Source organism: Nansenia antarctica (assembly GCF_963989245.1).
Source record: "Nansenia antarctica genome assembly, chromosome: 9".
Lineage (NCBI taxonomy): Eukaryota > Metazoa > Chordata > Actinopteri > Argentiniformes > Microstomatidae > Nansenia > Nansenia antarctica.
In genome coordinates, this window is record NC_137679.1 from 37,638,077 (window position 1) to 37,658,682 (window position 20,606).

Below are 20,606 nucleotides of genomic sequence, written 5' to 3' on the forward strand. Positions count from 1 at the left end.
AACTGTTTAACCTTCTGGGAGGATCTCGGCACCTCATTGTTAACGCTTCCTTGAAACACCTTGTTGATCTTCTCAATTCTATTATTCTTCCAGGAAAGAGAAATTAGACTAAGTACCCTGTTTCATGGGTTTGTATAATAATAAACATCTGAACGGAGGAAACGGTTTGGGGACGTTTTGAACATCAATAGTCAACCACTTATATCGGATCGTACAGGTTTGTTTGGGAGAGACTTTTCCTGTGCAACAGTGCAAGTGTGGGTCAGCTTGAGTGCTTGCCGCCCTGGATTCGATAAGAGAAGCCCAATGACTTGAAGGTGAAAGTGGCCAAAGCAGGTGCATGGTGCACATCACCCTGTAAAACCATCAGGGGAGGCTGGTGGAGGTAGAAATCAGAGGACAGGCTCATTGTAGTCCAGTCCATCCATTACAATGTGATGCCATTTCCCATGCCTTCCACATGCCATGTCTCCCATGTCTCCAGACCTACTATCTGACCTGAAACTTAACCATGACAAACTTCATTGATGTGCTATTGGGTTATGTCGACTTAGTTTAGGACATGCTGCACTAAACACCCTTAATTTTCCCAGCAGGGGAATTTCGAAAAGAAATGATCAATGCTGTATATCCGCTGCCATTGCCAAGACACATTCCACCGACAAATAAATCTTGGTTCAAATCAGGTTTACGGAGACAGCTGATTATATTGGGGCTGAACAGTACAACAGGAGGTCTCAACGGCCCACTGATTGGTATTCAATCTGTGTGTTGCCCATTAGCAGCACCAACTGGACGTCCCCCAGTTGCCCCCTAGGCTTCACAACAGGTCTCATTCTCGAGACTTTAGGTCTCGATCTCGAGACTTTAATTTACATAGGAGCCAGGAAGACTATGACGCAGATGATCACTTGATAATAACACGTAGCCAAATTGAAGAGGGTTAAGCTGGTGCACTCAACAATGTACAAGACAGCACAGCACAGTAGCACAGCACATTCTTAGGGAGAACGGAGCTCTGGGCTCTATTGCACAGGGTCAGTCCCCGACAGGTGCCCCTGGAGCAGTTAGGGGTTAAGTGCCTTGCCCAAGGGCACAACGGCAGTGGTGATAGGATACCTTAAATATGTTGACAGTCACCAGCTCACGTCCGCCCCCCCCCTGAGAGTACTTAATCGCAAAAAGTAGACCAAAAAACAAGCGGTGACTGTTTCTGCTTTCTTCTCCACCGATTCCAATACTTCGAAGGCAGTAGTGTGTTTGATACCATTCCTCATTCCATTCCATGCATTATAATGACCCCATCCTCCGATTACTTCCTCCTCCAGCTTCTCTTGGTTGACATATACAATCTTTTCCATTTATGTAAGGACAATTAAGTGCACTGGTCTTTCCCACTATGTGGGTGGGTTCAGAGTGAAACTTAACATTGCTGGGGTACTTACTTCTTGTCACTTCTGTCTTTAGCCATACTGGCGGGGTCAACAGGGCCTCAAGTGTGATGCTTGAGTGAGGAGGGGTGGGGGGGGGGCGGTGTAGAGCCAACCTAAGGGGTGCAGAACACTTGATCAAACTCTGACAAATCCCATTGGACATGACTAGCCGTGCTCTTGAAACAATAACAAACTGCCCCTATACATTAAAATGATGTCATGAATATTACTCAAGACACACTGGAAATGAACTGAGAGAGTCCAGGCCCCCACAAGGTAATCACATCACCCATGCCTATAGAACAAAGCCAATGAAATGAGTTACCTTGTATGGTTACTACAGTCTGTCATGGTCACTACAAGGGGCTACTATACAAATACTCCCTAAACTCTGCCAGTCTGTTTTCAGTCTAATTTCATCTCAGTTAACATTTGCAACAGGCAACACGTGAGATCCACTAACCATGAGTTAAACTGTACTACTTGTGGTGTAACTGCAAGTAATCTGATCTCCATCCCATTAAATGTTACATGTCCTTGTTATTAACAAACTAATATCTGAACATAACATTTACTGCATGTTTTTAACAGAAACCTGGTTAAATAGCGACGGACCTGTTGTTCTTATTGGGACGCCCCCTCCATGCTATAGTTTTGAGCGTTCTACAAAGCAGAGGGAAAGGGCGGTGGAACTACCTCTATAATTGCTGATGCCCTAAAATTGTAGAAATATCCCTGTTGGTGATTTTTGCTCCTTTGAACATCATGCTATACTGTTAAAATCCCAACCCCCTGTACTTGTTATAACAATGTATAGACCCCCCAAACAGTGTCCTCTCTTTTTAGATGACTTCACAGAGAACCAATTATGACCACATTATGGTCTGAGGTGATTTTGATCTACATGTGGATAATGCGGCTGATACTAAAGCCGCTGAGTATGTAAATGTGTTGAGCTCTATGGATTTTATTCAACATGTTAATGGGCCGACTCACAACCACGGTCATACATTGGATCTAATTATCACTCATGGTCTAAGGATTGATGTATCCTCTGTAATCGACTTGGCAATCTCAGACCACTACTGTGTATTTCGTCTCTGCCATCTTATCGGCATCTAGCTGTTACTGAGCAGGTTGTTAGTTAATGTTATCTTGCCTCTGAAGTTGCTGAAATTTGCATAAATCATATTAATATCATACCCCCACTTCCTTCCTCTTGTGATGATTTAGTCAACAATTCTAATAATAAGCTGAAGACTACCATTGACACTATAGCACCAGCCAAACATAAGAAAATTCAATCGAAACAGAAACCACCATGGAAAACTGGGGATATTATTAACTTAAAGAAACATTTGACAAAAGCTGAGTGTCAATGGAGAAAAACTAAGCTGCCAGTCAATTATGACATTTTTAAAGAACACCTCACTATTTTCAGCAAAGCAACACAAAATGCAAGACAAGCTCATTTCTCAGGGCTGATTTCTAAAATCATTATAATCCCAGAATGCTTTTCTCAACTATTGACAACCTCATAAATCCAGCTCCTAAAAACCATCACCTCAACATCAACATGTGAAGAGTTTGCAGAGACAAGATAACAAAAGTCAGGGTAGATGTAAACCATGTTACACTGAGCCCTGTCATTGGACACTTCCCCTCTGCCTAAGACTGCTATGAATGATTTTGATGCTGTTGATAAAGACAAGCTCAGGATGCAACTAAAACCCTGCACCTGCTCACTTGACCCTACCCCCACTACCTTTCTTAAGACTGCTTAGGATGAAGTGCTAGTAATGGTAAATCATTCCTTGTTAACTGGTATTTTCCCCCCAGGCACTGAAAACTGCTATTGTGAAACTGCTCCTAAAGGAAATTAACCTGGATCCTTCAGTGCTAAACAATTTCAGGCCAATTTCAAATGTTTATTTTTTAAGTGAAATTCTTGAGGAATTAGTATTCAAACAGCTAAATTATTACCTACATTTCAACTGTATATTTGAGAAGTTTCAATCTGGTTTTTCGTCCTCACCACAGCACTGACTGTCTCACGCTGCTGGTATGATGCTCACCCTGGTTGCAGATTTCACTACACAGCAGCAGGAGTCGGTTGGGCTTGATGTGCCGAGGCAGCATGTTGTACATGACCCACATCCTGTCTGGCCTCATTCATGTGGTATGAGACTGCAATCCATTATTTATTAACTACTGAAGTGTGTTGGCCTCTCTGGCTCAGTTTCAGATTGGTTTAGGACTTATCTGTCCAGCAGATACTGTTTTGTGTCCATCGGTGACCACTCCTTGGCTAACACTGGCATTACATGTGGGGTTCCTCAAGGCTCCATTCTGGGTCCTGTGTTGTTCAGTGTCTATATGCTGCCACCGGGAAATCATCAGAGAACACAGTTAATTTCCATAGCTATGCCAATGACACAACCATATCACATCAGCCCTATTGATAAACTGGTTCAATGCATTGATTGTATCTTGTATCAAGATAAGACTGAGGTTTTATCCTTGGCACAAAATGCCAAACCCCTAGCAGAAAATCTTGGCCTACTTCTAGACCCCGATCTGAATTTTGAATCTCACATCAGTGTGTAATGTCACTAAAACTGCCTTCTATCACCTTAGAAATATTGCTAAAGTGCAACCGTTTCTCTCCCAGGCAGATACTGAGACATGCTATTATCACTAGCAGGCTTGATTTCTGCAATGCTCTCCTTTCTGATCTACTTAAGAAACTTATGAATAAGCTACAGATCATTCAGAATGCAACATGCACATTATAAATTGTATTCAGCATCAGCATATTATACTGAACAAGACCAGAATGAGAACACACATCTCACCTGTCCTAAAGTCCCTTCAGTGGTTGCCTGTCAGTTTTAGAATCGATTTTATGATTCTTTTAATGGTGTTCAAATCAAGTTTCAAGTTTTATTGTTACATCACATTACACAAGTGTAAAGCCGAATGCACACAGCGTGCGATTTTGTCGCACCGCGAATTCGATTCCATTGTTTTGAATGAGACAATGCACACGGCGTGCGATGCGATATTGTCGCACGACAACATTCGATTCTCCATTCACACCCACACACTTCGGTGGTGTGAATTGAGAATTGAATGTTGTCGTGCGACAAAATCGCACGCCGTGTGCATTGGCCTTAAGAGAGTAAAAGTCTTAAGGGCTCTGCACACAGCGTGCGATTTCTGTTGCACGTCAACATTCCATTTTGAAGTTTGAATGGAAGTCTATGAGAACATCGCATTTCAACACACACGGCCCGATTTTAATCGCACGGCGAAAATTCGATTCCATTAATTTTGAATGGGACAAAGCACACGGCGTGCGAGTTTTGTCGCACTGTCAAATTTGTGCTTTGTCCCATTCAAAATTCCCATTCATTCACAATTCCATTTTATTTTAATCCACCATCTTTTACTGTACTACGCTGGTCTTTGTGTTCTACCATGTCTCTTATTTCCTATACTACTAATTTCCTTACTTACTATTTCCTTATTACAATTCATGTTTACTCTATTGTTATATTTTCATTGTATTGTTATCTTCTTATATTGTTAAGCACCTTCTATTGTAATTTTGCACCAAAGGTGTTATATAGTCAATAAAATCTGATTTGATTTGAAATGGTTCGCACACAAAAATAATGACTGCTCTTCTTGTTTCTCAGTGAAAGAAAGTAGTAGATCATATCTGACCACTGTGTAATTTACAAAGACCTCGCATTGATGAGTATGATGTTTATGGAGTTAGATTTGTGCCATTCTAACATGTTCAAACAGGGTGATTTCTCCCTTCCTTAGCTTTGCAGTACATATGTAAAGGGCTGTCTGTTGTATTGTATACACGATACAGATGTATAGAAGTCAGTTCTATAAAGCTTTGAGAATGTTTGCAATATTACTTAAGGAATGTACATGTTTTAATTGATTATACTGTCTAAATTTACTTTCTAACAGATACGTAATTAATGAACCGTATTATGTTTGTAATTTTGAATCTACATTTATGATTGTTTTTGTTTGTTAGAATAGCTCCTAGCCCTCGCAAAATAGCCCTCGGCCTCAGAAGGACCCCCTGCCTAAATAAATGTTAAAGGTTAAACTGCAGGGTCGTCCTCCGATAGCAAAGTAGGCTTTTCAGATGCAGAGTGGTGGGGACAGGTACCACAGGGGTCCCTGGTGGAGGCCCCAGAGATGCTGGAACCCTTATGGACTGTTGTGAGAGACTTTTCATGTCTCATTAGGCTCTCTTGAGATCAAGATCTGGTCTGTCAAAGGAAGGACGCCCAGGGCAGAGGGAGGGAAAGAGGAAGGGCAGGAGGGAGGCAAGCAGGCAGACAAGCAGGCAGAAAGGCGGGCAGGCAGGCGGGGAGGCAGACAGGCAGACAGGCATGTGGAGAGGCAGGCAGGCAGGGAGTGGGGCAGGCAGACAGGCAGGCAGGGAATGGGGGAGGCGGGCAGGGAGGCAGGGAGGCAGGTAGGCGGGGAGGCAGGCAGGCAGGGAGGGAGGGAGGGAGGGAGGCAGGGAGGCAGGGAGGCAGACAGAGCACGGTGGAGAGATGGATGATAGAGGCCAGAGGGGAGGGATGACATTTGTGTCATGTTCTAATGCTTTGGTCCGTATAGCGGGATCCGATGTAATGATCAGACTTTTCTTTCGAAAATGTCCACGTTGTTGAAAATCAATGACACGTCGCTAGTCAACTAACACAGCTTGTTTTGTGAGCCTGCTAACAATGTCAAGTAGTGTTATAGTTTACTAGGTTACAGTGGGGATTACTCACCAAATCCATTGCGTTGCAATATGTTTGGCTTGACTAGCAAGTTTGTGTTGTGATTCTCAACAACGTTGAAACGTAGTTCCGTGTTTCAAAAGAAAAGTCAGAACATTTTGATTGGTTGCCGATATGCGAACCAAAAGACTAGAACATGCCACATGTGTCTGCACTGAGCAGTGAGGATGGGTTTAAGAGAATTGAAAGACTGGGGCAAGAGAAAACTGTTAAAGGAAAGGTACACCTCTCACATCTCAGCTTGGGCAAAACAAGATGGTAAACAGGTTAGAACTGGAACTATCTGATCGGAGCGCATTCTAAGTCTCAGTTCACTTTAGTTCAGTTAAGGATTCAAAAATTCAACAGGTGTTTTTTCCACACCACTGACAGCTTAGTTGTATATTTCAAACACTTTCTTTTAAAAAAAACAGTGTAGGACTACGATGCCTTATTTCTATTATGAAGTGCATACAACTCGAGAATACAGTGAATACAATTCAACCATGTGCAAAATTGGGTTATCATCAGGGCACTAGGATCTGATCATTAAAAAGCTGCATCAGTGACCACTGTACCGACGCTCTGAGTTGTTATAAGGTGTAATAATTAAGCCTACGTGGCGGCTGCGGCGCAGGAGGTAGAGCCGGCGTCTTATGATTGCAAGGTTGGCAGATCGGCGGTTCGAGCCCCGGCTGGCCACATGTCAAAGTGTCGTTGGGTAAGACACTTAACCCCAAAATTGCTCCCAATGAGCGAGCCGGCGCCATGCATGGTAGCTTGTTGCCATTGGTGTGTGAATGTGTGGGTGAATGAGGGGCCATTTTTTTTATTTTTTTTAAAATTATTTTTACAATTTGCTTATTGAAGATTTTCCTTTTTTAGTACCACAAGATCCAATTTAAACGTGCAATTCACCCCCCAAACCCTCCACCCATCCAATGAGAGGCCATTGTAAAGCGCTTTGGAATAAGGCGCTATGTAAGTCAGTCCATTTACGTATTGTAACTCTGACAATGGCATAAATCTTTAAGGTTAAGGCTATTCGAGTTACATGTATTACACGAGTTACATGTATTAGACGAGTTACATGTATTACACGAGTTACATGTATCTTCAGTTAGGTTGTCTCCCGTAGTGAAGAACAGTGAACTCACACTAACTAACCCTCTCATTCAAACATCTTTACTTAACCAGGGTAGTCTCACTGAAATTTATATTTTTCAAGAGGGACCTGAAAGAACGATGAAGCTTCACTCGTGAAGGTGTGAGTTGATGAGTGACCAGACTCTTATTCTGTCTGACCTGCCTGTGGGGTCAGAGGTTAACCATATCACTGTGGCTTTGACAGACAGGTTTGTCCTCATGGCAACGACACAGGGGCCTCAGGACCAATCATGCCTATACTTTATCTCTCATTGTAGGTCAGGACCAGTCAGATCATCCCGAGCAACTCTGGACATCTTATGTATGTCACCTGAGGCTGCAATATACATGCAGTACTCAAGTTGTAGCATCCCCACAGCGTCAGTGACTTCAGTGTCAGTGACTTGGTAAATATGTCATTGCATGTGTGCGTACAGCCCACAGTATTTTACTCAATATGCGCCAAACTAAATGTTGAAATAGCAGTAATAATTCATTAAGTAATTAATTGATAATGACAAGGGATGGAAAGGGGGGGTGGCAGTTTTAGAAGGGACTGTTGACTGTTTTTATTTCAGGGGGGATGCCATCCCCCCTCATCCCCCCTCAACTCGAGTGCTGTATACATGTAACTTCAGTTCCATACAGATCACAACTCCGGAGCCATACAGTCTGCCTGCATGTGTATATGTGGGCCCCCTTGTAAAACAGACCGTTGCCTCAATGGGATACCTCTGGGATTTCCTGCCAAAATAATGGTTAAATAAAAATTAATAAATGGCTCTGCACAAGACGAACGAACGGTCACATTGTGCATTGAGGTCAATGGAAGATGTTGCACAATAACTAGTTACAAGTTTAGATTTGAATAGATGACATTTGTTGTGCTGATGTTATCTTTGCTGAATGTACAAAGAACCTGTCCTAGATTCAACTATTCAAATTCCCTCCGCAACTCTCTGGAATAGGGGGAATAATTCAAGATGCCAGAGAAAAAACACCATTAACTATACATAATCCCTCTATATAACCTGGCCCCAATGCTTTACCATCACTTCACTTATTCAATCTTCACAAAGAAAACGCCCCAAAACAGCCCTTTTAGGGTTTTATAAAAGAAGCACTGGAGAGCTTTAAGAGGACATTCATTGACTTTAATGGGATGAACTGACCAACAATATCTAATAGAAATCGTTGCCTATGGCTAAAGCTGGTGTGGAATTCAATTACACATGGAACACAATGCTTTTACCGCTTCTTAGAAAACTGTAATTCAATCTATTTAGCAGAGAGAAAAAACAGATAAATAAAGTCCAAATTAAAACATTTCCTGAAAGAGTTCTCTTGCAATAGGTAAAAGTGAACAGCAATATTAGAAAAGACAAAAACCGAAAAATAGAATGAATCCGATCCAATGTTTTTGCATGCTTTGAAAAGTTCAATCATACTGTATAATATGTTACAACAAAGGATCTAAAACCAATATTCACATTTATAGAAATATGTGTTGCAAATGAAATTGGTTTACAAGTAGTAATGCAACATTACTAGATGTTAGCTAGAGTATGCAACATTCAGATCCAATGTACCTGCATTTACCGCGGGTTTAACTTGAACATAACATGATGTTCCTTGACGCTGATGGTTATAGGCGCATGGTTGGTGCGCACTTCAGAACTCGAACAAGAGAAAGAAAAAAGAAAAAAAGTTCAATTATAAATTATCACGTGGAGAGAGAGAGAGAGCACCCCTTTTTAAAAGCTCACAATGTAGGATATCGTCGAGTCTTAAAGTGCCATCAGGATGGGCAGTCTCTTCACAGACGCATCTGGACAGCAGCGGCGACCGGTCATCATGGAAAGGTGTCCGTAGACTTACAAGTATGGACCTCGCTCCTCTTCTGCTTATAACGGCTTTCATTGCTTCGGTAACGATACTATACTACATCAACGACTATACTACTGAACTTTTTAGTTATAGGCATGCATAATGTTTATTGAGCTGCCAGTTTGTATTGCTTTGATTGAATAATTGTCTAGCACAGTGTTCAACAACATAGGACTCATAGGGTTATGGTGAGAACGTTGTAAGGTCAATGGGGATAATAGTTCGCCTGTCTGTCACCTGTTTGATCTTTATTTAAAACGAAAATAGCGTAATTGTAACAGTCGGATAGACAGTACGTGACGTTAGAATTATAAGGTTCTATCTCCATTTTTGTCAAAATTGAGTTTTTTTACATAGTCTGATCCATCAGGTGTTTATTAATGCCTGTGTGATGTTATTTTTAAAATGTTGACATTTTTGAGTTAGTAATTATTAAAATACAAAGGTTCCATCTCACAAAACATGATGGAATGTCAAAACTTTGACGCTCAATATCTCTGAACTACCCTAAACGGAGATAGAACCTTATAATTCTAACGTCACGAGTAGTTAATAGAATGTCATGTATCTAACGTAGGAACAATGTAGGCGCAACGTAGCTTAATATAGCACAACTATTCCACCTCTACAAACTTTCTGTGCGTAATTTATTTATTTTTCTTCTCTCCAGCCGCTGCAAGCGGAGCATCCACTCCCGCTCCCGGTGAAAATAGTCTCGTATGCGGACTTTGTCACTCTTCATGAGCGGGGTTCACCCCGTCACCACGGTTAACGGTCCGCAGCGCCCAACTTCCCCGTCGCCGCTTCCCCGGGGTCCGTGACAGCACGACCACCGGCGCGACCCTCGTCCTGAATGAAAGATGAACATCCAAGTCCTGCCAGATCACAAGCTCTCATCAGTCGCCCCGCTGAATCATCCGTGCGATGTGGAGAAGAAGGAGGTGGAACTGATCCTGCTGAAGGACCAGAATGGGGTCCAGTACACCAGCTCGTGCATCGTCCCGACCCCCGGCCCACCCGGCCCACCTCTCACCGCCGAGGAGCAGGAGGAGAGGGAAACCTGGGGAAAGAAAATGGACTTTCTCCTCTCAGTCATAGGCTTCGCGGTGGACTTGGCCAATGTGTGGAGATTTCCATACTTGTGCTACAAAAATGGAGGAGGTGAGAAAAACTAACCTTTTAACTAACACATATTTCCGCAGGTGTCATTGGAATAATAAATCTAACGGTTTCTAATTATTGACCAATTATTGAGTGTTTGTTGTTATATTTTTGTTTCTACACACACACACGCATATATATATACACACACACACACACACACACACACACACACACACACACACACACACAAACACACACACACACACACACACACACACACGCACACACCAGTTGGTGGCTGTGAGGCACACTATTATTTCTGGTGGCAAAATGTCAGGAGTCCAATGGTTGAAGCAGAAGTTTGTTAAAAATGAATGATTTATGGGGCTTTAAAATATAATTCTAGACACATTCTCGTGTCTCTGTAGTTAAACTGTAATGTTTCTTTACCAGTTCAGTTCAGTAGCAGAAGTAATGTCCAGCTAGACAGATTATCAATTGCCAAAATTACATTTACAATAACAAGAGGAAACATTTGTGCTTGAGTGAATCCGTCAGCATGTTAAACAAATCAAAGGTCGTTTTAATTAGAAAGTGACATTTTTGTTATTGCTGCCAGCAACAGACCTCAAGCTATGTATTGTGACAACAGTGTGTTTCAAAGGAGGCTGGTGGAGGTAGACATCTGAGGGTGGGCTCATTGTAAAGCATGGACTGGAATCAGGAATGGTATCAATATAATAGTATAATCCCATTTACTCATTCCATTCCATGCATTACAATAAGCCTGTCCTCTGATTTCTACCTCCACCAGCCTCCCCTGGTCTGTTTACTAGAAAGGATCAGGTCCCCTTTAATTTTGGCTGTGTTTCACTTCACATAGTGAAAATAGACATTCATCTTTTGGGGGGCGAACTGAATGTGTCATAATAGTTTTCAACTCTTCAGCTGTGGAACAGCTGAAAGGCAGTGATCACCAAACTGAGTGCTACAGTTTTTTTTGTTTTAAACCATGAATAAAAGGGCTCAAATTAAAGTATGACAGATGAAGGGGATTGCACCGTTTAAAGTATTCTCTTATCGGCTTATGAAGATCATTTCTATGTCTGTTTCAAATTAGTCTATTAGATACAGACAGATGAAGGGCAGATAGTGTGTTTATAGTGTTCAGCGCAAGATACACAAATAATAGAGGGATATGCTGCCTATAAACATAATGCCTAGGTCTGTTTCACATTCTGTGTCTCTACATACAGGTACAGTGTATCACACATGCTGTCTTTTTCCACCTCAGGTGCCTTTCTGATCCCCTACGTTCTGTTCCTGGTGATTGCTGGGATGCCCCTGTTCTATATGGAGCTAGCCTTGGGGCAATACAATAGACAGGGGGCTGCCACTGTCTGGAGGATATGCCCTGCATTTAAAGGTGTGCTGTCTCTCTCTCCCCCACCACTCCTTTCTGTTATCCTCTGTCCATCTCCCACTCTCTCACCCACTCCTACCTCCAGGCTTTTGCTTTTTATCTCCCCCCCCCCCTTTCAACCTGTCTCTCACTCTCTTTGAGTTCCACCTCCTCTTGTTCATCTTTCTCTCGCTCTCTGGTTTCCCTCGGAGTGTCCCCCGTCTGATACAGTCTAATTGATTTAACACATCTCTTTTATTTTCTTTCACATTTTTTCCCAAAAATGTCAAAATGTTCTTTTCCTCACCATTCCCTGTGACTGTTTCTCTGAAGGATAGGAATAACACTGTAACCGAAGCTGTGGCTGTTCATAGGTGTTCAGTAAATCCTGAGACACATCTGATATATCTTATAGCCCAGGGGACGCTGGTGGAGGTAGAAATCAGAGGATGGGCTCATTGTAATGCATGGAATGGAATGAGGATTGGTATCAAACACGTGTTCCTTCCCCGAACTCCAAGTCCAGCCTCCCCTGTTGCTACTATGCTCTGTCCTGCTATGCTCGGCCCAATAAAGGCAGTCTGTCTGTCTGTCTGTCAGTTTTCATTTTGACAGCTTCATTAGTCTACCACCTCTGAACTGTTGATCCTGAACATTTCCCCCATTTTGCATGCATGTGTGACATGTGACCTGACCTATGTTACATGTTAAACCTGCGCTGTAAATAATTGGTATATTGCATGCTGTGGAAAATGATTGCTACAGTCTGTACAGAAAAGTACAGTTCTGTACAGTCCAGAAAATGTCCACATGACACATTAACAGAGCCGACATGCAGTCTGTACATGTGAAACTGTGTAGATAAAGTATGCCAATGCCTTTCCTATCTGGCATCTGGTTTAGTGTCGGGGCTGTACCACATAGTGTTACGCTCCGCATTGACCATCGTGTCATAGGGAATTCAACCCTGATTCCATTCCATGCATTACAATTCGCCTATCCTCCGATTTCTACCTCCACCAGCCTCCCCTTACAAGAGTTACAAGATGATTGATACCTGGTTGACCTCGTTGATAAACCTACAGGTGTAGTTGCATTCCTCGTGTCCTCTGTAACCTTGCTGTTCTCCTCCTCAGGTGTGGGCTATTCTGTGATCATCATAGCGCTGTACGTAGGCTTCTACTACAACGTCATCATAGCTTGGTCTCTCTACTACCTTTTCGCCTCCATGACCAGCGACTTGCCCTGGCTCAGGTGTGGCAACAGCTGGAACAGTGAGAACTGCACAGACCCCAAGCTCCTAAACGCCTCCTTCTTGGGCAATATATCGTATTCCAAGTACAAGATCACGCCGGCGGCGGAGTTCTATGAGTGAGTACCCACAGGCTGGTCCTTTCCTTTGACCTTTGACCTGACCCCTCCACTGTCACAGCAGATAACAGACACTGGCTCCTTAACATGATTTTAAAGGGCAGACCTACTGTGCCAAATACAAACTGTGTCAAATTTAGCATTTTCTATTAGAGGCAGAAATGTGCTTTGAAGTAGGCCATAGGCAATTTATAAGCTTGGTTATTGAACTTGGCAACTTGGAAAGTGGAAATTGAGCACTTTATGTTCAGGATTGATTGATATGAGGAAAGAGGAAAGTGTTCATTGTGTTCATTGATGACATTTATGATGGATTATCCTCATCTATGACATAAAGATAAATGTGAACATTTGCAGTTCAAAGGCCAGTCACTGTTCAGTAGCAAACTGGACTTAAGAGTGTGTGTACACTCTTGTCACCTGCCATTAAATCCCCACTAAAGTCCACATCTTCATAAGACTGGCCAGTGGCCTATATGAAATCCAAGTCCTGGAATGACTTGAATAGACTTGAATAGAGTACGCTTTGGACTTAATGTTAGTTAACTTAGTTTGTCTCATCGGAAGTTTATCATTCAAATAAAAAGTATTGATGTAGTTTATCCAAAGTTACGGTATTTTCTCTCATTGGGAATTACTGAATCTGTGTATGGTACCGGTATGTATGACACTACTTAGGCGTTTTCTCTGTGAACTGGGTCACTGTCACATTGAAACGTTTGTGCAGTTAGTATCCCCAAATTCTGAAGCGATCCGCCCGAACGAAAGGCATATAAAAAGCTTAGATTGCCGCATTTGATCTTGACAAAAAAGGGAAAAAAAGCTAAAAGCTCCATCCGTTTGCACTTCAAAGAAAGACCCAGTTCTTCCCTAGTTCATATGAAGATTGGTTTTTACAGCCAAAAGGAAGTCGATGAAATGCCTGGGACAAAAAAGTGGCCTTATCTCCCAGCTGATGTGCTGGGAGCTGGAACACAACAGGCTAAGAGTGCGTCACCGGCAGCCGACCAGCAGATTAAAGACCCTCTCCCACACTGCTTTGTTGCATTGAAGTCTCATGCGATTATTTAATCAGCATCCAAGGATTTCCTTTAGGACATTTCCTCTCGCCAACAGAAGAAGTAGACGCGAAGTGACCTGAAGTGAATAGAAGCAAGTCCCCCTGTGTTTACTAGAAAATGCAAGCCGTAGTAGTGTAATACTGTATACCATGGGATGCTGGTGGAAGGTAGAAATCGGAGGATGCGCTCACTGTAAATACTTGGAACGGAATGAGGATTGCCATCGAGGTTGATACAACCTCATTCCGTTCCATGCATTACAATGAGCCTACCACCACCCTCCACTGGGTGTACTGTATAGACATTGCCCCCCCCCCCACACATAGAGCTTTAGCTAGGTCCGATGTACTGTATGCCCCTTTGAAAGCCATTCTATCCCAGTAGAGGCTTACTGTAGTTGATTCTAGACAGACCGAACCTGTCCATTCATAAAGAGCATGGGACTTAGGCAGTGGGGGCAGCTGGGACAGGAACAGCAGGGGGGTTTCTAACTCTGGTAATCTCACTGTAAACAGACAGGCCTTTACGTAGGTAACAGGCTCATATAACACTGCTTACGTCAAGGTTACGACGAGTTCAGAAGCATGGTCACCCCCGCACCATGGGAACACCGAGCTAACACCGATCAATCACCCTCTCTTTGGATCTCTTATTAGTTTTCTCTCTCTTTCCATCTCTTCCCCCTTTAGTTGCCTCTCCCTTTAAGACGGAGGTATTCTCAGAGGGAAGATCTGAGTCAACCTTATTTTTGGGTGTTTAACAACTGTTTAACCTAGAGGCCAGAAGGAAGGGCATAGAGGAGACATCTCACTACTGTCCTTGACGTGAGAGAGTGTGGTTAATATGTGTGGTACTTACCTCTCTCGGTTCTCTAGCATACAATTGACTTCCCAAAAAAGTAAACAGTACTTAATATTGCAACATCCATGTTTAATCAAAATTGAGCTGAGTGTTGAACAGGAGAGTCAGTGCATCAGATCTTCCATGGTCTTCCATAAACATAGAGGTTAACATCTGCCAGTTGTGGAGGAGCCAACCACTTAAATATATGGCACAGGCTGTTTCTCAAGCTGTTGAGCAAGCACTCTCTCCAGTCCCCCACCCACCCACAACCATCAACACCATTTAACACACAACGTTAAATGGTACACTCACACACACACAATACTCATTTTACATTTTAAGCAGTAAAGGGACTTACAATTAGAGATTATAGGGGCAGTGAGTCTCCCTGGAGTAATTTAGGGCTGAGTGCCTTACTCAAGTGCACACAAGTGGTGGTGTTGCCAGGTGGGATTTGAACTCATGACCTTCTGGTCACCAACTCACTATCCACTAGGCCACCACTACCCCAGTACACAATATTCACCTACACACACACACACACACAGACACACACACAGACACACACACACACACACACACACACACACACACACACACACACACACTCATGCTTACGCACCACACATGCAATACTGTGTTGATGCTGTACTCTCCCATTATTAACGCTAACAGATCAGTCAATACACACATACACACACACACACACACACACACACACACACACACATAGATCCCCTCAGCGCATTACTCTGGTTCTCACACACCACAGCACTTTGATGTGTGTGCTGCCTTCTCCTCAGCTGTCGGAGGATGTGGTAAGCCCTCATTTCCTCTCCTATTAGGCTTTATTATTGGGTCTATTGATCACTACTGCCCTGCAATCTGTGGTGGTGGAGTGCAAAGACCCCCATAGCATAGTCATTAGTGTCATGTCCCGCTCAGGGGCGGACATGCAGCAGGTGTCACTTACGCTGCCATCAGAGAGGCTCAACTGAGCCATAACCTCTAATGACAGACCAGGGTCCTCAGACCCCCTGTTGCTCCACTAAGAGGCTGGTTAAACTGCCTGTGTTTATGGGTTGTTGTCAGAGCTTAGATGATTCACAACCATAGACAAATGTATTTGTTGTAAGTCGCTTTGGAAAAAAGGCATCTGCTAATACCAAAAATGTAAATGTCATGTAAGGCTCTCGCCCTGTGTGGTCATTTTGCATAGTGTTCCTCCTCATTGAGTCTCACATTCTTCAGAGTGGGGAACTTGGTGTCACCAACTGTCAACGACTTTCTATCTTTTCTTATTTTTGGCATTGTCCAGCGTCCCCTCGGTTTTCCTTGTGGCATTTTCTGTGTCACTCAACAAATTCTTTAGTTTTAGTTGCGGCTTCGCAGCGTTTTTGTTTGGTACCGCACGGCGCACGCACACACCCCACAGTGTGCTGCATTGTGTGGGGCCCCGGTTTCCCCAGACCGAAGCGTTGTAACACCGGTTTACAAGCAGTACTCAAGTTGTAAAAGAAAATCTGGGAGGTATGGTGGATTTTATAATATGGGGACAATTTTAGCATCTCCAAAGCGTCAGTGACTTCATTGTCAGTGACTTGGTAAAAATGTCATTGCATGTGTGCGTGCCCCCTCGCCCACAGTATTTTACTCAATATGCGCAAAACTAAATGTTGAAATAGCATTAATACCATGTTTAATGACATAAGGGATGGAAAGGGGGGATGGCAGTTTTAGAAGGGGGATGATTTTTACTGGTTTTATTTCAGGGGGGATGCCATCCCCACTCATCCACCCTCAACTCGAGTGCTGATTACAAGTAATAGATTTCCTACCAATTTTCCAAGTCGTACATGTCCCTGCTGCTGGGAGCACTCGTACCCATATTTGTCCAGAACCATTACATTAATCTCTACAAAGTATAGTGTCCAGTGTCCAGGCGTTTTAAGCCAGGCAAACACTCAACATTTATTGCCCAATCTTTGGGCTCCCACTCCTTTTTTTCCACAATATTTTTATTATCATTTTTATATACCAACATCAAAGACAAAACAACAAAAGACAAATAAAGAGAAACATACAATAACAAAGTTCACTAACATAGACAAACACAACTTGCATCAATTTTGGATTGAATAAAAAACAATACAAAAACAAAACTTTCCTCCACTTTGTGGATAGTATTCTATCCTACATGTTCTTCATGTATGGTTCCCACAGCTTGTCAAAGTCGTTCCACTTGCTTTTAATAATGTAGGTTAATCTTTCCAGACCAATACATTCCAAGAGCCCCCTCTTCCACATTCTCAATGATGGAGCGTCCATACTCTTCCAGCATAGTGCTATGGCTCTCCTGGCTTGAAGGAGTCTGGGCTCCCACTCCTAATGCAGCAGTGCACTTGTTCCCCTGCTGCTGCATGCTTGCGAAATCATTGTTTTCTTTTTTTAAAAAGACAAAGAAAGATACTGCAGTCTGCCTTATTTGTGTGCGAACCTATCATTGGTTTCTGACATAAAGAACAACAGGAAAGACACGTTTCAATGTGAAATCAAGTATCGTATCGCAAAAGGTGATGGGCGGATCGCTTCAGAATTTGGGGGTACTGCATAAACATATACGCTGTGACAACCCACCACTGTGACTTGAAGCATCGGCCTCTCCTATCGATGATTGCTGTTATTATTATAATCCATTATTATTATCCATAAAAAATATATTTTAAAAACCCGTCCGTGATAATTAGAATATGTGTTTATTTTGATTTATGCAACACATCTGGAAATAGCTGATTCAAAACATTAGACGTGTTTATCATCCTTTAGCACTCCCAATGCTCACACAAGCATCACTTTGGCTCCGACAGTTCCACAAAGGCTTTGACCCCATAATAACTCCTAACCTGGTTCCAACCCATCTCCATACCGCCAAATGCTCTCTTATCCATAGAGTAAGAAGAATGTTTAAACATTTATAACAACACTTCACTTTACCTCGCTCGCATGGCCTAAAAAGCTGTCCGGCCATTGTCTCGGGAGTTCTGTGGTTTCATCATCTGAGGTCATCCTGTTGTTCACTCAGAGCATTAGTTACCTTGTCTGGAATATGTTTGTTTTGACAACCACCAGGAGGTCTGTGTGTACTCCCATAAATGTTGCATCTGTGAAGACGTCAGTCGCAAGCTTTGAACATAATTGCTCATTCAATTGAGACTTGGGGGGCCTTTGGTGTATTGAGTGAGAATGAGAGTGATTGAGTAAGAGGACCCACCAGGGTCTGACTTTGGGTCATTGTGGAGACATAGTGGACATACAGTACATGGTGCTGGAGAAGGACAGCCAAAAGCACCGGTTACCTCAAGGAAACGGTGTATTTAGGTGGTTCTCCCGGACATCAGCTTGGTCCTGGGCCAAGCCTCTATCAGACAGTCATCAGATCCGAGATCTCTCGCAATCCCCCAAGCGGCCATTCATCAAGCGTAAATCTAGTTTTTATAGGTATGAAAGCTGGGCTGTTTCATGGGCCGTCAGCTGTAACTGGTGCCTCCCTCAGCGGGGTGTTGAACAGGCTATTCCCTCAGGGTCAGGGGGTCAGGCTACAGGTCAACCAGAACCCTTGTTAGCTTTATGACATCACCAGTTCATACTTATGCTTCAAGTGCAAAGACTGAGCTGAAATCTAGCAAAGATTTAGCATTTTCGCCAACCACTTGGTCTTTGAGGAGAGTAATCAATAATGCACATTGATCAGGGGACGCTGGTGGAGGCAGAAATCAGAGGACGGGCTCATTGCAATGTTTGATACCATTCCTCATTCTATTCTCATTGCATTACAATGAGCCCGTCCTACGATTCCTACCTCCACTAGCCTCCCCTGATGTACATTGATGTATGATTATGGTAAATATGTGATAGTGGCTTCGCACAACTAGAGTTGCATTACAGGGGCAGTGGTAAACCATATCTACGTTCAAATCTGCACACATGATAAACGCATCCTGCGTGCTTAAGTAAATCCACTATCAAAGAATTTAGTCAACAAGCATGGTTTATTTACATACATGGTTTATTTACATCCTATACATAATATGCCGGAACAGCTGCATTCAATTTAATGTCAGGGGGAGTTTGATGTATTGCCTTCATTAAAAAGTACTAATTGCATAGAATTTACTTCAATCTGCTGTGATTCAGGCAATGCGCAATTAAACTTAAAGTGCACCTTTTTTATGTTCTATTTTGGTATTATTCTAACAAAGATCACTTTGATTTGATATATTTAATCAATTCCAGTCACGTGTGTCTTAGGGTCGTCAGGGCATTGGTGTTTGGTGTTCCCACTTCCTCCTGTCGATTCAGTCTAAACCTGGAAAACATAAAAAAAAAGTGACACCAACTTGATAGAACATACATACAATATACTATTGTTTAAATGTCATAACCACTAGACACCGGGTTATAGGGTTTAGTAAAACGCCTCTCGTAAACTACTGATCCTGAGGGGAAGTTGTGGACAGTAGCCAAACAACTGGCCACAGACCAAAAGGCTTTTGGTCACTATTGTTGACCAGTTCAGAGAATGCAGATAAGAGCACAAGTGTTTAGAACAACTGGGCCAAAGGAACACGCATTGATGTCATGGATAGCATTTACTGGTAGTGTATTTATCAGATGTACGATAGTAGACTCTCTGTAAACATTATGCTAGAGGCACCAGACCAACATGAGGCTGTGTCCAGTCAGGGACGTAGGGGCGGTCTTTTTACCCCTCTCAGACGGCCCTCCCCTCGCTCCTCTAGCACTCCCTCGAGAGCTCACAGCTTTGAATTTATTATCAGGAGGAGATAAATCTACTGTTGGACGTATTTATGACTGACCTGGCAGCTCCCATGATCCCCTGGGCCTGGAAGTCTGGACACGGCGGTTGTGTGTCCTGTGCCTTCAGGGCCCGGCCGGGTTGTGTAACCAACCTGTGTATCAGATCCAGATGCAAGGCTTCTACTTATCGCCCTGGGTCGTCTCAGCCAACCGTATCAGACGGTCAACGCAGTTCGAGGAAACTTTCGGGGGAAGAAAGTACAAGAGATATATACGATGTTTGCAATCTGTGAATGATGTGCAACCATCTGTGCTGTGATGAATAGAACATCAGGCTGGCCTGGCTTTGATGTCTACATCCAGACGTCCCACATCATTGTCCCCCGCCGAGCAGAGCCCTCTCCTGGGTTCAGCCGAAGCTCTGGTGTGCTTAACAGCTAGATGGGGAAATAGTCAACTGTAATCAGAGACTGTGATTACCTCAACAATAGATTTTAAGGGTGTATATGTTGTTTTTCCACGCAGTCATGTCATGTCATGACAATTTGAATAGATATAATGTTGTCACTCACAGTAATAGAGTTGGTGCTTAGGAACAAGATGAGTGACTCCATATGTGACAGCAGCTTATTCTGAAAAATGTCAATACATTTCAACGTTGTTGAAAAGCAATGACACACTCGGCTAGTCAAGCCAAAACATTGCAATGCAATGGATTCGGGGGGTAATCCCCACT

The 20,606-nt window shown here is 43.0% G+C and overlaps 1 protein-coding gene across 2 annotated transcripts in view; it reads left to right on the forward strand.

Annotated features, from left to right (window-relative positions):
• The first annotated feature begins 9,052 nt into the window (after positions 1 to 9,052).
• The window catches only part of slc6a2 (solute carrier family 6 member 2), a 30,276-nt gene continuing 18,722 nt past the window's right edge, over positions 9,053 to 20,606 (forward strand). The window contains exons 1-4 of one of the 2 annotated variants that reach the window (XM_080539390.1): positions 9,053 to 9,311; positions 9,942 to 10,432; positions 11,670 to 11,801; positions 12,914 to 13,148. In XM_080539390.1, coding sequence (XP_080395516.1) covers positions 10,132 to 10,432; positions 11,670 to 11,801; positions 12,914 to 13,148 — 668 coding nt within the window. In that variant the 5' untranslated portion in view covers positions 9,053 to 9,311; positions 9,942 to 10,131. Of the gene's footprint in view, positions 9,312 to 9,917; positions 10,433 to 11,669; positions 11,802 to 12,913; positions 13,149 to 20,606 lie in introns of those variants that run through there. The other variant, XM_080539391.1, reaches the window with a different exon arrangement.